The sequence below is a fragment of the Anguilla rostrata genome, chromosome 14 (assembly GCF_018555375.3).
Source record: "Anguilla rostrata isolate EN2019 chromosome 14, ASM1855537v3, whole genome shotgun sequence".
Lineage (NCBI taxonomy): Eukaryota > Metazoa > Chordata > Actinopteri > Anguilliformes > Anguillidae > Anguilla > Anguilla rostrata.
Genome location: NC_057946.1, coordinates 11,504,404 through 11,523,600, shown reverse-complemented (window position 1 = coordinate 11,523,600; position 19,197 = coordinate 11,504,404). Strand labels below are relative to the sequence as shown.

General features: G+C 42.2%; 1 protein-coding gene across 7 annotated transcripts in view; it reads right to left on the bottom strand.

Annotated features, from left to right (window-relative positions):
* The window catches only part of nrg1 (neuregulin 1), a 145,047-nt gene that overhangs the window by 49,320 nt on the left and 76,530 nt on the right, over positions 1 to 19,197 (bottom strand). For all 7 annotated transcript variants that reach the window (XM_064307333.1, XM_064307334.1, XM_064307337.1 and 4 more), the window contains exons 2-3: positions 16,151 to 16,325; positions 15,562 to 15,683 (exon numbers count right to left, since the gene is read on the bottom strand). In XM_064307333.1, coding sequence (XP_064163403.1) covers positions 15,562 to 15,683; positions 16,151 to 16,325 — 297 coding nt within the window. The remainder of the gene's footprint in view (positions 1 to 15,561; positions 15,684 to 16,150; positions 16,326 to 19,197) is intronic.

Genomic DNA, 19,197 nt, shown 5'->3' with positions numbered 1-19,197 from the left:
AAAGAGACTTTGAAACTGCAGTAACTTAGCCGAGTTTTAGCCAGCTGACATTCATCCCAACACCTACATAGCTGATATTTAACACCATCTCTAAATACATTAAAATGATGCTAATGCATTTTTTTTTTTTTTGTCGTGGAGGCGGAACATAAAGAAGCAGGCATCCAGGGAGGTTAAATGGACATTATTTTTGGACAATTAATTGGACACAGTAGGTCCATTACAGTAAAACCATTCAAGGTCAATGGTGTAATTGTAAGGATGATGTTGCCAGCTGTGTTCCTGCCAGAAGCCTGTCCCTCATTTTATTTTTGGTCAGAATTTCAGGTTTACACATGCAAATGCACATACTGATGCACACGCACATTATATGTACTATGTATAAATTAAACATAATTCAATTTTGGTGCCTTAATAAAATCTTCAATTAATTTTATGCAATTTCATGGCTTTTGGTTAAAAGACATATCATTTTTAAATTAAAACAGAACTAATGGAGCAGGAGCAGATAAGTCGAATTTGAGGTTTGGAATCAGTACAAAGCCCTTTCATGTTTGAATCCTCAAGTTAAGACCAAGTGAACTCACCCTTCTCAAGCCTAATCTGTCTCTCATATAACACTGCTCATTGGAGATTTGCAGCCCTCCTCAATTATCACAAGAAACAGGGGTAAGTGCAAAGTAAGAAATTAAAACTATCCGGGGGTAATTAACAGCTAGCATCAATCCTGTCATTTAAACAGAGGGAAATGTTGCTAATAGGTAAAGGGGTGTCTAATTCAGAGATGAAAAGGCAGATCCTCGCCCATGGTAATTATCCAGCCGCTGCAGCTAAATGGGAATAAATTAATTTCCCCTTTACACGCACTCATTTACAGGAAGTTCACTGCATTATTTATGCTGAAAGAGGGAGACAGTGGGACCTGACCTAGAAAATTCCCCCTGTTGCTCAAAGCGGGCAGGGAATATCTGATTATTGGCATGCTGAAGGCTGCCTGTGCATTAGGAGATGAGAGCGGATTCTTGCCAAAAAACAGGCAAGCACAACTTTTATTAACAAATACAGGACAAGGTCTTGGAAGCAGGCTCAAATTCAATAATGCAGCCCTGTCTGCTGACGCACAGACAAAGAGCTTTTAAAGGAATGGAAGAGCCCACTTTGGCCCGCTTTGGCCCGCTTAAGCACGGTTATCATCGCTAAGGCCAGGCCCGTCACATCGGGGCGCGACACTCTGCGGCCCTGGTGTCCCTTACAGCGGTCCCGCCGTGCTGTTGGAGGGGTGTAAACATCCGGACCGCGTCTGGCGCTGTGCGGAGGAATCGCAAACCGACACCAGCACCACTCCCAGAGCAGAGATGGGCGCGGTCGTTTGTGGGAGGGTGAACTGGGCGGAGGTGGGTGTGGCGCATTAGTCGCCCCTTTCCTTCCACCCCTCCTGTCTGCCTGGCTGGTGCCTGAGGGCAAGGCTCATTCATCTCCTGTCTGGGACCTCTGGGTGCTGGCTGACACACACACACGCACACATACGCACGCACATACGCATACACACGCGCACACACACGCGCACACACACGCACAACCACCTAATCATTTGCAACAACATGTTAGGGTGCTGAGCAGCAACACTCACAACTGCGGTGGCTGCCAAGCTGAAATACATGTGTGCGCATGCACACACACACACACAAGTGCAATCTGCAGCATCCCAGCTGTGTTGTGTAATGGAGCTGTGGGCAGGAAGTAAGTCATTCAATTGAAGAGGGAGGAAAAAAAAGAGAATGACCTCCATTACCATTAGCGCCACTCCGCGCCCGTGATCACATTCCTTACACAGGCCCTGAAGGGCTGAAAGAGGAAGAGCGGTTGGGGGTTGAGGGGTCGGTGGGGGTCGACGGGGGGGGCGGGGGGGGGGCTGGATGTGCGCAGGCAGGGGGTGGATTCAGCACTACTCTAACGAACAGCTCCTGGCTGGTGTTCTATCCTTGTAACCATTCACTTAATCTGTAAGGAGGAGCACTGTTACACGGAAAAGTAAGATTGCCACATGGTCTTGGGTCTTTTTTTTTTGTTTTTCTTAACTTTTTTTATCGTGTAATAAATGTGGGAAAACCAGGAGATGAATTTTTTTTTTTTTAAACACTTGACTGTGTAGCTGGTTGGTGCTATTTTAAGCAGGCAGTACATTATATTTGCACTGCACTCATTTAGCAGATGCTCATATCCAGGGCATCTGGTTAAACTCAAAAATAAGCGCTTTTGGTGAAAATAAGCGTGACAATAAAACACTTTTCTGTGTTCAGGGAAATGGTTTGCGTAAACATGATGTGATGACCAGTGACGAAATAGAAAAACAAAAAAACAGCCACTCCACTGTCTGAGGGACTAATACAGCCTCCTCACATATCTGACCACAGAAGCCCCATTATGGCATACATTATCTGATCTCCATGCAACTCCATTCAGAATCCTACCTTTCCCCACAGTGCTCAGGGAAACAGGACAGAGCTTAGCCGCAGATGGCTGTAAGTGTTAGGGGGTGTAGGCACATGGCCAACAAAGGTGCGAGTGGCTGGAATTGAACTTCCTGCTTTTATAGCCATTTCTGTATAGCTGCTATGAGAAGACCTGGCAGCTGTATGGGGGACAGGCAGCAAAGAGGGGGCTTCACTGCAACATCTGCTTAAGCAGTGAGCCTCTGCCAATTTTCACTGCGGCTGCTATCTGCCACGCTCCCTTAAACAGGGCACATTCGGAGTGAGGACAATGCCACTGCATAAAGAAGAAATACAATTATTTCATTATAAATTTATTCCATGTCTTATGGCTGAAATGGCAGGAAATGACAACAAATGCGCTGTGCTGCCAGACCTCCTTGCAGCAGTTTGAAGAAACGGGTATGTAGCACAGACCTAAATCCCCCACTCACCCAAGCCAATCTGAATAATGCATTACCCACACAAAACTCTGAAAAACAAACCTGCGAATTCAACTGGAATTCTCTGCAGGGCTACTTCCAGGTGAAAACAAAGTTGGAAAGCTTCGAATTTAGCAGTCCAACTAAAAAATGTAGTAAAATCTAGGACAGTGCACTAAAGGAATAGGGATGACTTGGTATTGATATGCTGATTTCACTTCATGCATTATTGAATTGAGAATCATTAATCTGATGAGACCGCATCTGTTTATTCTTAAAGCTGAGGTTCATGCCGGTGTCACTTTTTCATCTTCAGATAAATTGCATCAGCTGACAACCCCCCACAACAAGGGGATACAGAGAAATGCATGATAAACAATTAAAAAGCTTTCACAGTGCCATATAAAACTCACAGCTGGGAAGGGTGCTTTTCGGTGCATCAAAAAGCTGAAGAGAAACAAATGAAAGCCATCGTAAACGCTGAACTGCTGAGCCTAAAATCTGCGGTTTCCTCTGAAGCTTGAAACTTTGAGTCTGTTGGGTGACACATCCTGTCAAAGCAGCAACAACACCTCATAATCTAAAATAAAAGCCGGACCAGAATAGTAGTGCGCTCATGAGCCGCTGCTCAGCAGAGCCAGCAGTCAGGCCACATACCCACGGCCGGCATAGGTCAGGCCACGCAGTCAGCCGCCCAGGGCATGGCTCAGGCCAGCAGTACCCCAGGGCATGGCTCAGGCCAGCAGTACCCCAGGGCATGGCTCAGGCCTGCACACAGAGAGGGAGAGCTCCAGTGGTCACAGAACCACAGCACCTCCTCTTGTTCATGGGGACACCCGCAGCTTGCTTGTGGGAGTGTACACGCACTGCAGTCCTCCAGGGAGAATGATCGGTGCCTATTTTAAAAACAATAATAATAATAATCGCTGGCTAGCTATGCAAATTTCAGAAGACATATGCCAGGCTGCACTCTCCCAAATTACAAGATGATGTTGCAGCAATGCAATGTAATTAGGTATTCCAAGTTCCAAATGATAAAATAAATCAGTAACAATGCCATTTCTTTTTTTTCTGAACAGTAGATCATCAATCAGCACCATTGTTTCAGACACTGAAATCTGAAAGGCCTCCTTAGGTTCTGATTTGCCCAACTGACACCTCAAGAGGAGAGATCAAAGAGATTCAACACAGATGCACACATTTTAAAATGTGTATTTATGGCATGTGCTGCTGAAAAAAACATTCCTAAATTATAAAGCATCTTAAGATGTTTGCATCTTTAGCACAGAGGCGCTCCACGCAAAACATGACACGCTTGTCAAATCTGGCACATGGAAGAAACGACAAATAAAAGAAACGGTGAAACCAAAGTTTACAAAAAGGGAAAAAACGAGAAGCAAAAGCCATGAAAATTGCATCAGCGGCATTCAAACTGGCGGGGCTCACAAGCACCAACAGGCCGAGCTCCACATAAAAGTGTGGCACTAAAAAAGTACAGCCTTTCCTTTGAGGCAGTTCCAAATGCTTTAATTCATTATGCTATCCTGGAGGTATTACAAGTTCTCTGGCTCAGAGCACTTTCCCAAATTGCACTGAACCAGAAGCATTTGGCGTGACTGAGAGATAGGGGCCTCCGCGGCTGCCGCTGCCTGCCTGGGTGGAGCCGCACTGAAGGCCCCGCTGTGTGTGTCGGCCATACTGGACCTGCTGGAATAGTAAAAACCCCCTCCCCCCCCCACTCCTCCCGACTCAAATAATGCACTTTAATATAGTCACGCCGCGATTCGATCAAAACCACCAAGAAAACTGTTATTCAATTAATGAGGCCTTCCTGGATTGTTGTATTACAAGAAAATGATTTTTTGGCTACACAGTGTTCAAATTAAATCGGGGCCTTTTCTTTATTTTTTTATTTTGCAAATCACTCAAATGACTGTCCCTATTCAGCACTGACTGAGATCGAATTTAATGTTGCATCCACATCACGAATGAATAAATGAAAACGAAACCTGCTCACGCGAAAAACTCAGAGCTCTCGGCCTGAAGTGCTGTGCCGGCACAGCCACTACTGGCCTCCCATTTTAGGGGAATCTGTACCAGCTGTCGCAAGAACAACCTGTTTGGCGTGGATGAGCGTGCCAACAAAAACCCAAAACCGGTCTTTCTGTACTGCAGCAAAAGCCCAAAGGCCCGGCTAACCCAGCCGAGGAAATCCCTGATTAGACATAACACTGTCTGCCATAAGGCAAAAAAAGTCAAAATCAACCCATATAAAAAAATAAATAAAAAAAACACAGGACAAAATACCACTGTAAATGAGTTTTTCTACGTAATTAGTTTTCGTACATAATTAAGAGGCACTGAGGATCTGCATAAGCCTAATGAGCAAAAATCTAGCTAGAGAAGAAATATAAAAGCCATCGTCGTCTGCCTTAATGGGACACGCAATTTAACGTGCACCGCAGCGGAGGCCAATGCGTGATGGGATAAAAATGAAAACAGGAGATAAGCCACAGAAATGTGGAAGCGGGTGGACAGAGCTGGAGAGAACAAATGAACAGACAATGAGATGTGTTCAGTGCCAGTTGGGGAAGCTGGGCTTCAAAGCTTTACTTGTCTAGTTTATATTCAGAGCCACTGATGTAGAAAATAGACCGAAAAACAAGTGGCTGGATGCATTATACTTGGTTGGTTCTTTTTATAACGTTGAAACTACATTCTGTTCTCTGTACCAGTTTCCTATTGCCACCAAGACTCCCTTCATTTGTTAAAACCATAAGACATAACATTTTGCAGCAGTCACAACAACAGAACTAATAACAACATTAGCCTTCGACAACAGTACACCTGAACTTAATGAGGCCAAATTACAGTATCTATTCCGTCATCAATATCTGTCATGGTGCCTTCTTGTCAAAACAACTTCAGACTGGTTTGACCTTTATATTTTTCTGCAGTGGACTGGACTACTTATGGTAACCAGCTACAGCTGTCTGGAGTCCAGTAAACCCAAGGTGAAAATCTCTAAAAACAATACAGAGCCAAATTAAATTAGATTTAAATTACATTTGATTTAAAACCTAAAAAAGGGAAATAGTAGGCTATTGAAACGTGACAGAACAATGTCTCTTGTCAACACAGTTGAATGCATTTCTGTTCAGCTTACAACAGCCAACAATATTTACAAATTAGGCCAAACTATACAATTCTACTTGGATGTAAAGAAATCTTCAAAACATTACAAAACAACTTCTGTGCAGTAATCTCTAAAATTAAAAAGCAGGATTTGCAACAAGTTAAAATGGGATTGTAATTAAGATCAGTAATACAACCTTCATTAATATGACCTCAGAAATCTATGATACTTTGTACTTTGGAATTTGTACCACCGCACTGTTCTCTGACTTCTCTCAAGGCTTTTAGCATTTATTGGAATCTGACTCAAATGACGCAATCCATTTTACAGATACCAGCTAACAATGAACAATGTTCAAACCCTGAAGGCACTGAAATACAAAAAAAAGTTATCTTTTCTTCGGGAGTCTTCCTAAGCTGTCCCCATCTGTATTCATTAATATCTCTAATGTATGCAAGTTTGCCTTCAAGGTCCTTTACAAATAACCTACCAGGTTATGGGAATTCCTGAGCTGATATAGACAGCGGAGTACAGCATTAAGAGAACAAAAGTGAGCAGAACAGCGCCTATCAACTATCACTGCTTTTCTCCAGCAGAAGAATCTTTTGTTTCCAGTGTGAAACTTAATCCTAGAGAGGATTCGTTCAACAACTTTTCCATAAAGGGGGCGGTTCCTAACCTCCAATGGAAATCAATTTGGGGAACACTCCCATCATCATGTTCACATGTAATTTAAAAAATTTTATTTTCATATATTTATGTTAAAACCGTTTTTCCCCAGCTAGAAAAATATAAACAATCCCTTAATTGAACAATGGCATGATCTGTGCTTTAAAGAATAATGACAGGAAATGCAAGCCATGTGATACAGTCAGGGAAGGACATATACCAGGTCCCAAGTACCTCCAATTCATGTGCTCTGGCCAATAGCTAATCCTACAGGGAGTCGGGCTTTTCCAGTAATGCATCTGTGATTCTTTTTGGAAAAGAGCCCATTTAGATAAAAACCTTGCAAAAACAATATATCATAAGGTATCTAAGTTTAGTGAGGGTACTAGCACCAAAAATAGACTAATATGCTAAAACTGGTATCTGAGGAGGGACTGAAATATAGGTCTAAATGAATATTTGCCTCATGAAGTAACTCCAATGTTAAACTCGCTGCCATCACTCCGAGAAAGAATGGATTTCATGTGCTGTTTACGCTCTTGCTCAAGCAGTTGACATTGAAGATATTTAAACACACAGATTTTTGTAATTAACTACATTTCTTTAGTATTAGTCACAGCCATGAAGTTTTGGTGATAATCACAATATCATGTGTGCCATTACCTATTCAAATAAATAGCTAATGAGCTATAATAACTTTGCAAGGAAGAGCTCTAGTTGAAATGCATTTCTGTTTCCCAGAAACAAACCATCATATCATAATTAACCACCTTGATGCACAAATATGAAAGCTGTCACCTATAATATTCACCAGTGGCAATTTCTGCAGTGCAAAAAGTAAAGGTACGGCAGTACACAGTGAACAGTGACAACATGGAAGATGATATAGTGGATTAGTACAGACAGCACATTTATCTAAGAGAACCCCTGAAGAGAAATGGGTTTCATTCAGTGAGATAACAGTATTGGATGGCTCTATCTGTGCAGCTGTGCTTTTTTACGTTCACTTTTGAAAATGTATCTACATCTACAGATTCTACACATGAGAATTTCAGTGTACTCAAAAATCCATACTCAGAAATCATGTGTTAGGCTTGGTTACTAAACAACCACATAAAATATTTCTTTCTTTCTTTCGAGAGTGGAAAGTATGTGTCAGAAACTGTTCAAACTAGTTAATGATGTCAAAAATGTATTTTACATGGATACTGGTTAAACCTGGCCACTTCCTGTAATAACCACTGCCTTTGATGCATACACATTTAAGTGAATTACACCTCATTTCAGAATAGCAAAGAGAGAATGAGTCATAAAACAGATACAATTCAAAAACTCATTCAGGCCAGCACACTCTATACAGTAGATTGCACTGTGTTATGCTGTAATGTAGTCTCATTTAATTTTACTCAAAGATCAATATGCTTTCTCCATCCCATTTCCCAATTTACTCCGGCCAATTGCAATTCCAGGTAGATATGCGCATGCAGAAATTGCGTTCTTGTTTTGACGATTCATTCCCAGGAATCAATTTTACCTCTGAAAGAGATGAACTTCGAACAAGATAAAATTAAGCAAGTAGTCAATCCTATAGTCAGCATAAACAAAACAATTATTATATTACAAATGCATAGTACATGCTTTTTGCACTTCCCTGAGCAAAATGTATGAAACCTATCCTTGTACAATACTCCTGAATTTGCATAAAATCTATTTTTTTGCAAGCAGTCCTCTTCTAATCCCATTTTCAGTTGTTCAGTTCAAGGTATGCAATTGAATGTGGCATAATAGAGGGAATAAAAGAGAAATCTCAGTTTCTCAGTTCACAGTCCTTTCATATAGCACAGATTCGGCTGAATAAAATTGGACCACTTTATTACTTAAAGCCTTGATTCATAAACAACACAGTGATTTATATACTACGCAATTCTTCAAGAACCATATTTTCATTCCACGCAAGGGTACGAGTTAATTCCTAAAATAAAGGACAAAAATAGTTAAAGTGGGATTCTGCCACAGGATCCAGGATCTATTGCTTTGTAGCATTTGCTTCACCTGGAATTCCAGTTCAGTTTAAGCCGTTTTTTCATGCCATCCAGCCATCACTTTTTTTCTGTTTATTAATATAGTTAATATAAGCTACTCAGGTACACAAATATAAAACATTACACAATGCTAACATTAGCTGTGACTAGCTTCAATGTTGTTGTAGAAGATATTATACATAACATGCATATGCTTTTGTCCATCTTTATTTTGTGTGTGTGTGTGTGTGCATGCATTGGCCGGAAGGCTCTTTGACTATGAGGCATTTTTAGCACAAATTAACTCAACAGCCAGGTACTATCAGACAAATGGTCACCTTTAATGCTCCTGGTTAGCTAGCGTAGTTTTGTGAATATAGTGAATAATATCAGCCTAAGGAGGTGCGCTGCTGCCTTCAGTAAACACATCACACACCAGTGAGTCAACCTGTCAGGAAAGGCCTCATTTCTTCACACGCTTATGGAAAGAACAGGGTATGAATTACATTAAACGTATATGTGCACGGAAAAAAATTAAAGTATATTCACAGAATCACATAGAAGCCATTAGTTTGCGTACTGTGGATGCACAAAATACAACCAAGAGAGAAACAGTGCCATCTGAATGCTGAGACGGTACAAAAAAATCTGATTAATTCCCAGTCTTAAATATGCAAACGGAGGAAGCTAATGATCTTTGAAACTGTTTAGTTCTGCCAGCTGTATTTAAGCTTTGCAAACTGGACTATCCATTTTACTCCAATTGCAATGTCAGCTCACTCTGGTTTTATATACGCAAGCCCACCCCCCTCCCCCCTCCCCATCTCTCTCCTTTCTCAACCCTTCCGGCAAGATTAAAGCGCGGCTTTAAGAAAAAAACTTAAATCAATAGCCATCAATTTTGTACATGTTAAAAATGCTCAGCACTTATGAAGATGGTGATATTTCTTGGGCTTGGTGCAGTTTGGGTCAGCTGCACAGTGCATCTGGAAGAAAGACATAGCACCTGACTAAGGAATAAAATTAACTTCTCACAATAAAATGTGAAAACAAATCCAAGCACAATAAAATATACAGTGCTTGTGCCACACAGCGATCTAAATTACGCTGTAATAATGGCTAAACAAAGTCAACATCACTGTTCACAACAATGGCTGTCTCTCCTTAAAATAAAAGGAGCAATGATTGTTCAGCCCTGATCAGGGTTCATGTGCACTAGGCTAGCACCCCAAGGCCATTTCCTCTGAATGTACATGGATACCCTGTATGTAAAGAGCAAGAAAAATGAATGGGCCATTTTAAAACTGTTCGGGAAATCCTTCAGATACAACAGACAAACATGGGTCATGATATCACAGCAAGGAATGAGAACTTACTTCCTTCGCTTGGAAGACAAATGAAAAGCTCAGATAAACTCACAAAATGAGGGTCTGACTGGCTGGGCTAATGATTATTCAAAGTTTCAAGTTGCAAGAGAGAGATGCATACATTGGTAACCCTTGAGTACAGATTACTCAGAGAGGGACAAGACAAATCAATAACGGATTGAAATGAGACCTCATTTCAACATGGCAAACAGATCCAAGAGGGCTGCAAGTTCATCAATCCTATTGGTAAAGGCGAGCAGCTGACAATATTGCTACGGACAATATCAATTCAGCTGACAATATCGCTATGGTCTTTCTGTAAAGTTGTGCATCCTGTTAAGGTGACCACAGTAATTTACCTGCAATTTCACATCATAAGTTCCTTTAGCTCTTTTTGCAATTTCCTTTGTGCAGAGGCCGATCCTGAGAAGCCCACTTTGGGAGCAAGGCTTCCCAAGAGTACATTTCAAAAACATCAAAAAGTTCCTGAGAACTGCTGAGCGCAAGTAAAGAACTGCAAGTCAATGGCATTTTCTTTTAAGATAATTAGCAGTTAGCTGACATAATTACAGATAAGTGTTCAACAAAGCACCACAGGAAAGGGGGATACACCTTCTGTAAACTGTATTTCTGCCAAGACCTCAAACATGAGGAAAACTCCTTTGCCTCAAACACGGGGAAATGACAGGTGTGTGAAAACACAAGCCAACACATTTGCACACATACAGTACACACGCAAAAACTGTCACAATGAATGTAAAGAAACATGCTCTTAAAGCAATCTGAAGTACCGTACCATCTCTATACAGTGGATTTGTCAGTTTCAAACCAATGTAATAGGAAAAAAATTTAAATACATCTCATGTTTGAGGATCTCAAGTATGGTCTTTTTAAAAAAATAAGCAAATATACCATCTCTGGCATAGTGATTCAATGCAACATTTCAAGGTTATCCACAGTCACAACTGTAGCCAGTGGGAGTTTGGCCACAGCTCACTCTCCCAGTTCGTAATTCTATTATTTCACCGTACAGCGAGACTTGCAGCCCCTCACGGGGCCACAAACACCCTCTCTGAAGCAGAATGGTTCCATGAATGGTGAAAAAACTGGCTCCAAATTTACATCACACCTTCTGGTGACAATAAAGTCAAGGTGAGTTTTGAGCAACATCAACATCCACCACCACCAGCAACAACAACAACAACAAAGTTATGAAAGTGATGTCACATGGAATGTAAACTTGAAGTTTCGAAGTTCAGGAGAACCTTTCAGCCAGTCACAAAACTGTTTCTATCATTTTATGCCCTGCTCTTTCCATGGCACTTTGGATGCCTGTCAAAATTTTGGGTTTTATTCCAAGTTGTGGCTGAGTCTTCCTGCTCTCCTTTTTGAGGGATGAAGCTGTGTTTCCGTCGCCCCCCTGAGGGCACTTCGCTGGTACGAGAGCTGGAACCTGACAGACGTCCCGGTGTGAAAATCCGGAGCCTGGTCACGCTCCACTGCAGAGGCCCCGTTTGACGCCTGAGAGGCACACCCTGGAATCCTGGGCACGGCTCTGAAGGGCCATCAAATCTGCAGCCTAGGATGCTGATAAGCAGCCCTGCAATCCCCAAACTCTGCTATCCTCCCCCTCTGCCGTTCCCTGGGACAGCGGAGGCGCACACTCTCTTCCACGGGCTGTCATTCACACAGAAAGCACTCCACTTAGAAGCCTACCCTCTGTCATTCAGTGAGGGGCCTTAAATTTGACTTTCAGCATGACAATGACCACACCACCGGGGGAGGGTTTCTCCGGTTCAGTCACTTTCTTGCTTTCCTAAATATTAAGAATATATACAATGCAAAAAAAGTATTTTAAAATAGGCTACTCTTTTCAATTCAAAGACCTTTGTGATTCCTAGGTAAAGGCTTGAAAAATTTACATTATGTGATGTAAAGGTCATGTAAATCACACGCATACTGCACTTCGCCAGCGCTGTTGATAGCACATGCATTGTGGCAATGCATCATTCGCATTGAAACTATCGCAAAAGGCTTAATGAATCTGGCCCCGAGTTTTTGCATTGCACTTTTTTGGCTTGGAAATGAATGTAACACTACACTCAGATCAGTGGTCATGTTGAATAGCTTAGAATTTACTCTCATTTTTACTTAGTTCATAAACTAAAAAAAAACAAAAAGAAACTGAAACAAATGCTGCGGATTCCTCTGAGATGCCCTTCCCACCACTACAAGAACCTGCTCACTATGAGAAAAATAACAAAAACCTGACCACAGAGCAAACAACGGCTGAGAAGCCAGCAAATCAACACATGCCTGTAGGGACGAGCTCACTCAGCAGGAATAACACGATACAGAGATCAAATGAAAATGTGTTAATTTCAACCAGAAAAAAGGAAGGAAAGGACCTACTTATGGGAATAAGAACGTTAGAAACAGCTTCAAAGAGGCAGAAGAACTGGCCTTGCGCTCGACTCAAGCCTAGCCGCCTGTCCCACGCGGCAACAGGCTGCTCCCCATTCACTGCACAGAGGACTGTGGCTGGCACACTGTTGTTTCATTAAGATTTTGGCTTGTCCTCCTTACGCTAATGCCTTGGAAAAGAGAGGAATGAAACAGCTACTTTTCCCCTCCACCTTCCTGGCAGCCGTTCAGAGGAATACTACTTGCTAATTGAAAAAAGTGATTAAGTGGTCAGACTAAACTGCCCCTGCATGGTAATCACTCTTTTTCAGCGTTTCTGAATTCCGACAGCACGATGGAGACCAGGCCTTGCAGATACAGAGCATTTACCTGTCGAGGATATTGATGGTCCCAAGGCTTTACTCTATCAGCCGTAAGTTTATCAACATCTGATTTTTTGCTGAGACGTGACCAGCAAGCAAGGCCAGCGGGGGAAGAAACCTGAGAGATAATGAGGTGTCCAAGGGCAAAACAGCTCGGACACGAGGTGCTGCACATGCATTACCACATGGGGTAAACACAAATGTAGCTCATATGGTATGCAGGAACCTGTCTGAAAGTTAAACATGCTAATGAGCTGCCATTGTATCACAAGTGGCTGAGGGAAGAGAATACCTACGTACACCCCCCCTGCCCCCAGTACATTCATTTTTCCAGGCTTTAGCATTAACATATAAAGTGAGCTCCATAATGTCTGAGGCAAAGAAATACGTTTTTGTTGATGTTGGCTCTGTACATTTTAGTTTTGTAATCAAGCAATTTGCATGTGGTTAAAGTGCAGATTCTCAGCTTTTAAAAGACATATTTTATACATAAATTACAGCACTTTTTATACATAACCCCCCATCTCAGGACACCATAATGTTCGGGACATATTAATGTTATGTAAATGAAAGTATTCATATTTAGTACTGTGTTGCATATCCTTTGCATGCAATGACTGCTGGAAGTCTGCGAACGATTAACATCCCCAGGTACTAGTCTAAGTATCTTCTCTGGTGAAGCTCTGCAAAGGCTGTACTGCAGGAATCTTCAGCTCCTGCTTGTTTTCTCTTAAGCTTATGAAATGAATGTTCAGTTGGATTCAGATGACTTTGGTGAATGACTCCGCCAGTCAATAATTTCCGGTTTTTGGCTTTGAAAAACTTTGTTGCTTTAGCAGGAAGTTTTGGATCATCGACTTGCTGTAGGTTGACGCACTGTCCAATCAGTTTGGAGTCATTTGCTTAAACTAGAGCAGAACACCCCCCCAACCCCCCTGACTATGTTTCACAGATGAGGAGATGAGGGGGTGCACTGGATCTTGGGCCGTTCCTTTTGGCCTCCACATTTTGCTCTTGCTCTTGACACAAGTCAATCTTCTCATCTGTCTCATCTGACCACATCAGTTCCTTTTTCCAGAACTCCGTAGGCTCATTTAGGTATAGCTCTGCAAACTGTAACCTGGCCATCCTGTCTTTGCAGCTAACTAGTGGCTCGTGGTTTGCATCTTGCAGCGTAGTCTCTGCTGTTATGTTCATGAAGTCTTCTGTGGACAGTAATCACTGCCATATCTACGCCTGCCTCCTGAAGAGAGTTTCTGATCTGTTGGTCAGGTGTCTGGGGGCTTTCTTCATTGTGGTGAGAATTTTTCAGTCATCAACTGTAGAGGTCTTCCTTGGTCTACCAGGCCCTCTGGGATTACTGAGCTCACCAGTGCTCTCTTTCTTCTTAATGATGTTCCACACATGTCTCTGGCTGTTTTTTTTTCTTGTTTCTCAGCCTCATAATAGATTCCTTTACTTTGGCACAACTCTGGTCCTAATGTTGATAAACGTCAATAACAGACTCCAACGGCAAACAAAAGCCTAGACTAGATACTGAAAGCTCTCTTATACCAGCACTAAGGAAGCAATTGAACGCACCTGACTAATTTGATCCACACATTATGGTGCCCTGAAAAGGGGAGACTATGAATGAAGTACTGTAATTTCTACAAGTTAAAATCAAAATGTATAAAAATAGCTTTACTAAAAGCTGGAAATTTGCACTTCAACCATGAGTGATTTGTTTGATAACAAATCTAAAATTGTGGAGCACAGAGAAAGAAAGAAAAAAAAATATTTGTCACCAATACTATGGATCTCACAGTATCTCATACAAATATTACAAACCAGGAGTCCTCAATCTTATCCAGAAAGGGACAGTATGGATGCAGGCATTGGTTCCAAACAAGCAGTACATATGTTGAAATGTGACTACATTATAATTCTTTAACTCAGCAAAAATAAATGAATGCATTCTACTAATCAAGGCCCTTAGCAAAGACTCTAATGGTTGATTAGTAGAATCAGGTGTGTAACTGTTTGGTTGGAATGAAAGCCTGCACCCACACCGGCCCTTTTTGGCCTTTTATAAAGAATACATGTTTTTCACACCAAAAATGCATTTATTTATTTTTCTGCCGCATTAAAGATGATAATGCAGTCACATTTCAACATAGTCAATTTTATATTGCCCTCCGCTGTTGCCATGCAATACTTTTATCTTCTGTGTGATTGCCTGATTCATCCCACTTTCCCAACAGGGTGGGAGTCCATCAGCAGCTCTGCAGATGTACCCACAAGCCTGCTACCGAAATCACACTTACAAAACACAATGCAACAACCGTGCCTAGTACACCATGCATAAACAAACTGCAGGCACAAAGCAACTTTCATCTGGGAGACACATCCACTTGACCTTTGCACTCATATTTGGCCATTGCCACTGCACCTTTTCAGCCCTCCTTCCACTCAGGCCATGAATGAGTTTGGATATCACAGAAAGAAGAATGAGGGAACCGGAATGTCTTAAATTTTGAGCAAAAATATCAATAAATGGCAACATTTAATGCAATATTTCACTAGCACATTTTCACTAGCTCGCCTTCAGTTTACAGAACCCAGGCTCGTAGCTGTATGTTTTTACAACGCACAAAGCATTTAATGCATTAGCATGAAGGTGACTTACTCTTGATGACCGTCAGGTTTGCGGTGATCTGGTCTCTTCCCTGGTCGTTGATGGCCTCGCACGCGTACACACCGGAGTGCGACTCCTTGCCTTTCCTGAATACCAACTCCGAAGTCATCCCTCTGCGGAAAGCAAATACATGGACACACTGTACTTTAGAAACATGCACTGACCTTCCGAGGAGCTTTAAAGGCAACACTATTTTTATAATTGAGCGTCCGTCAAGTGATGGATACATTATTAAAAATACATTCAGACATCCATCAGACAATGTTAAAAAAGGGCAATCTGCTTGTGCTTTTCCTTTGGCATACAGTGGTTATTTTCACTTCGGACAGAATTAATTTTTAAAAAAGCTGCCAGTGCAGTCTTGGAAGGTTACAGAATATTAGGATATTTTACTGATTCCACAGTACACACTCTGATTTCAGTTGCCCTCAGACCTTGGCCCCAGCGTATCATTAGGTTTGTGAGGCATGGAAATCCTGGCTATACACATCCCATCCAGGATGCTATGTAAAACATGCACTGGTTGAGACTTCAGGAGGTTGCGTGTGCTCAGGTTGTGTTTTACACTTGGGTCTCTTACTCCTTCTTTTTCTTTATTTTGACGTCTTTGGGTTTGTTTTTGCCGCTGAACTCCTTGCCGTCTTTGTACCACTTGAACTTCGGCACAGGTTTCCCGGCCCTCGCCTCACACTTGAGAGAGCTTCTCTTTCCGTCCTCCACCTCCACACTCTTCATGGGCTTCAGCTTGGGGGCAGCTGCAGGACAGGAAAACAACATGCTCGATCACGGCCACATTACACCATTACCACAACTAAAATCATTATCGTTATTAGGTTATTTAACCGGAACCCGGATTATCCCCGACAACTGACAGCACATGGCACTAACACACAAATTAATACAACTGACAGCACATAGCACTAACACACAAATGAAGAATTTGTGTGCACAACTGCAAGCTACATAACACCATCAGGAAGGTTAAGAGCTGGCTACTCAATGTTTCCCTTTACTTCACGTCTGAATTTCACAGGAAGATTAGATTGCCTCTGACTGACAGCATCAGGAAGAAACGTACAGCAAACACGACCTTGGCACGTGAGCCGCTGAGAGGCATCTGCCCGTGTGCAACACAGGCGAGAAAAATCGCCAAACTGAATTTGACCATGTTTATTTTTGGTCACACCTACAAAAGCAGATCGTAAAATGGATGCGAGCGCATCTGAGCACGACCTTGTCGGAATGCAGATTCAGCTCGGATCACGCTGAGATTCGGTGGAGTGTAACTGCCGCTCCTGCCCTTAAGGCCCAGACGGGAGCCCTCGGAAGAACGTGCTCCCTGTCATAAAAGAGGCGGGGCCCTGACTGCTGTCTTCACGTATCGCTGGCAGAGGAACAGAGGTGGGGAGACCGAAGTCTGTGGGCCGTGTATTTTCTGGGAAGACGACGAGACTAAAGTGGCAGATAGTCCTCGTGTTCCCATCTACCTTGCCTGCTGTGAAATTCATCACACCAGAAGATCTCTTCAGCAAACTCTCTGCATTGCACAATCTCAAAGCAGGAAGAAGCAATCGGCACCATCACTGCCCGTCCCTGGTACTAAGAACCCCCTTCCCACCAGAAAAGCAGTACAGCTCTGTAAAGATGTCTGTCTGCAGTGCATGCTGACATTCAGGCCGAGCCTGTGCAGATACCATCGCCAATGCCATTTCACTTTACGATTGCACTTCAGGCTTTGAGGAGAACTCTTTAATTCAGACCTGTGTCCAATCCCTGACAATCCCTGCAAACAAAGATCCCTTCTCTCACCACTTTGCTCAGTTAGTAAAATCATACAAAAAAAAAAAGTTACACAGCCCATTACCTGAAATAACGCAAACAGCAAATGGCATTTAGACAAAGCATTCAAGAGATTGCACTGTAAACTTCAAAACATACTTCTAAACTTCAAAGCAGCACTCAGAGTGGCTCAAGGAAAGAGGGATTCTTGAACAACACACACTCTTCAAAGACTGATTTCCAGAGGCACTTAGCAGTCAGTGAATCTGTGACTTGCATTTAAAATGCCAGGATTAATACTGTACCTCTAAATCTATGGATGCACTACACCATAAAACAATAAGCACACAGACACAGCTTTGCATGGCCAAAATGCTACTCATGGCCAGCTTATTTCTGACAGTCATTATCCAGGATTAACATTTACTCGCAATTAATACCTCGATTTATGGTGTTTACTGCTTTGGATCACATTTAAGGGTCTCCCCTACAAAGAAAAATGTCCTTCCCTTGAGTGATCACAATCCAGCAGTATAAAACATTTAGGGAAATGCTACTGAATAGTAAATCACATTCCTTAGGGGAATAATAATTACTTTTGTAAGTAATTCATGAATGTGCACAGACAAAACCTAAGATTCTAGTAACTATATATATATATATATATGGGTGTGTGTGTGTGTGTGTGTGTGTGTGTGAATACAGTTTTATTAATGCAGACTGAAACTTTAAAGTCAAGGATATGCAACTGATTGGATTCCAATGTATCCCAATCAAGTGGGCATTCCAATGTATCCCAATCAAGAGTTCTCATGGATTACAAAGAATCACATGGCCCTGATTAGTTTCTCATCAACATACACGCCTGCTGGATCAGTTATGGATTCTGCAAAACTGATGTTTATACAGCCTAGTTTAGCAACCTATTGCCTCTGGAAAATCTTCTTGCATTGTGTCAGAACATTGTACTTAGTAGGCCTACGGCTCAAGTATTGTCTAGTCTTTCAAAGTTCTTTCATCCCCATCTTTTTAAGCCTGGTAATTATAGTATGACATTCATTTCTATATGATAAAGAATGACCCCCGACACCGACAACGCCATTGAAGGTATGGCTATTTTATAATGAAAGTCACTGATTCAACACATCAAAAACAGGAGCGCACATAGTCTACAGGACACTACAGCAAAAGATGAGGGAGGAATAGGAGGAGGGGGACGAAGGGGGTTTCAAATCTGACATCACTATGATGCAGATGGAGCAGCCTTTGATAGCACTGCCAAAACATCGTTCTTTCCCCGTCACACCCCCGCCCACCCACCCACGACGGGCAGCACCTTAATGAGAAGGCAGCAGAAATATTCTTACAATGTTGTTGCAAAGAAAACGCCATGAAATGGAACACCAGCACCAGGGCCTGATTCACGGCTCTTAACAGCAGCTGTCGATGAGAGAGGATGCTGGGAATTAATGGTGGGGGAAAACCGGTGCCACCCACAGGCTGGGCGGCTATTGTCTGTTGTCACAGGAAACCACCATTCAAGTAAATCTAACAGCAAATATGATTCTCCGACAGGGTGAATCTGTAAGGTAGTCAAAAAAGTAGAATTAAAGCTTTCTTCATTAATGTCCTAGTTTTGGGACCATTATATCAGTTAATTATCTTGAATCAATATTCCTTGTAGGACTCAAGAACAACATTAATATTTGAACAGGTGTATTTGATACGGTCAGCCAATCAGCTCTGCCTGAAAGGGACCATGCTTTGAAGACTGTAATGGAAATCATACGAAAGACAGAAAAAATAGCTCAGCAGAACGGGTGAGTCCAGAATAGGGGTCTCTGTCTC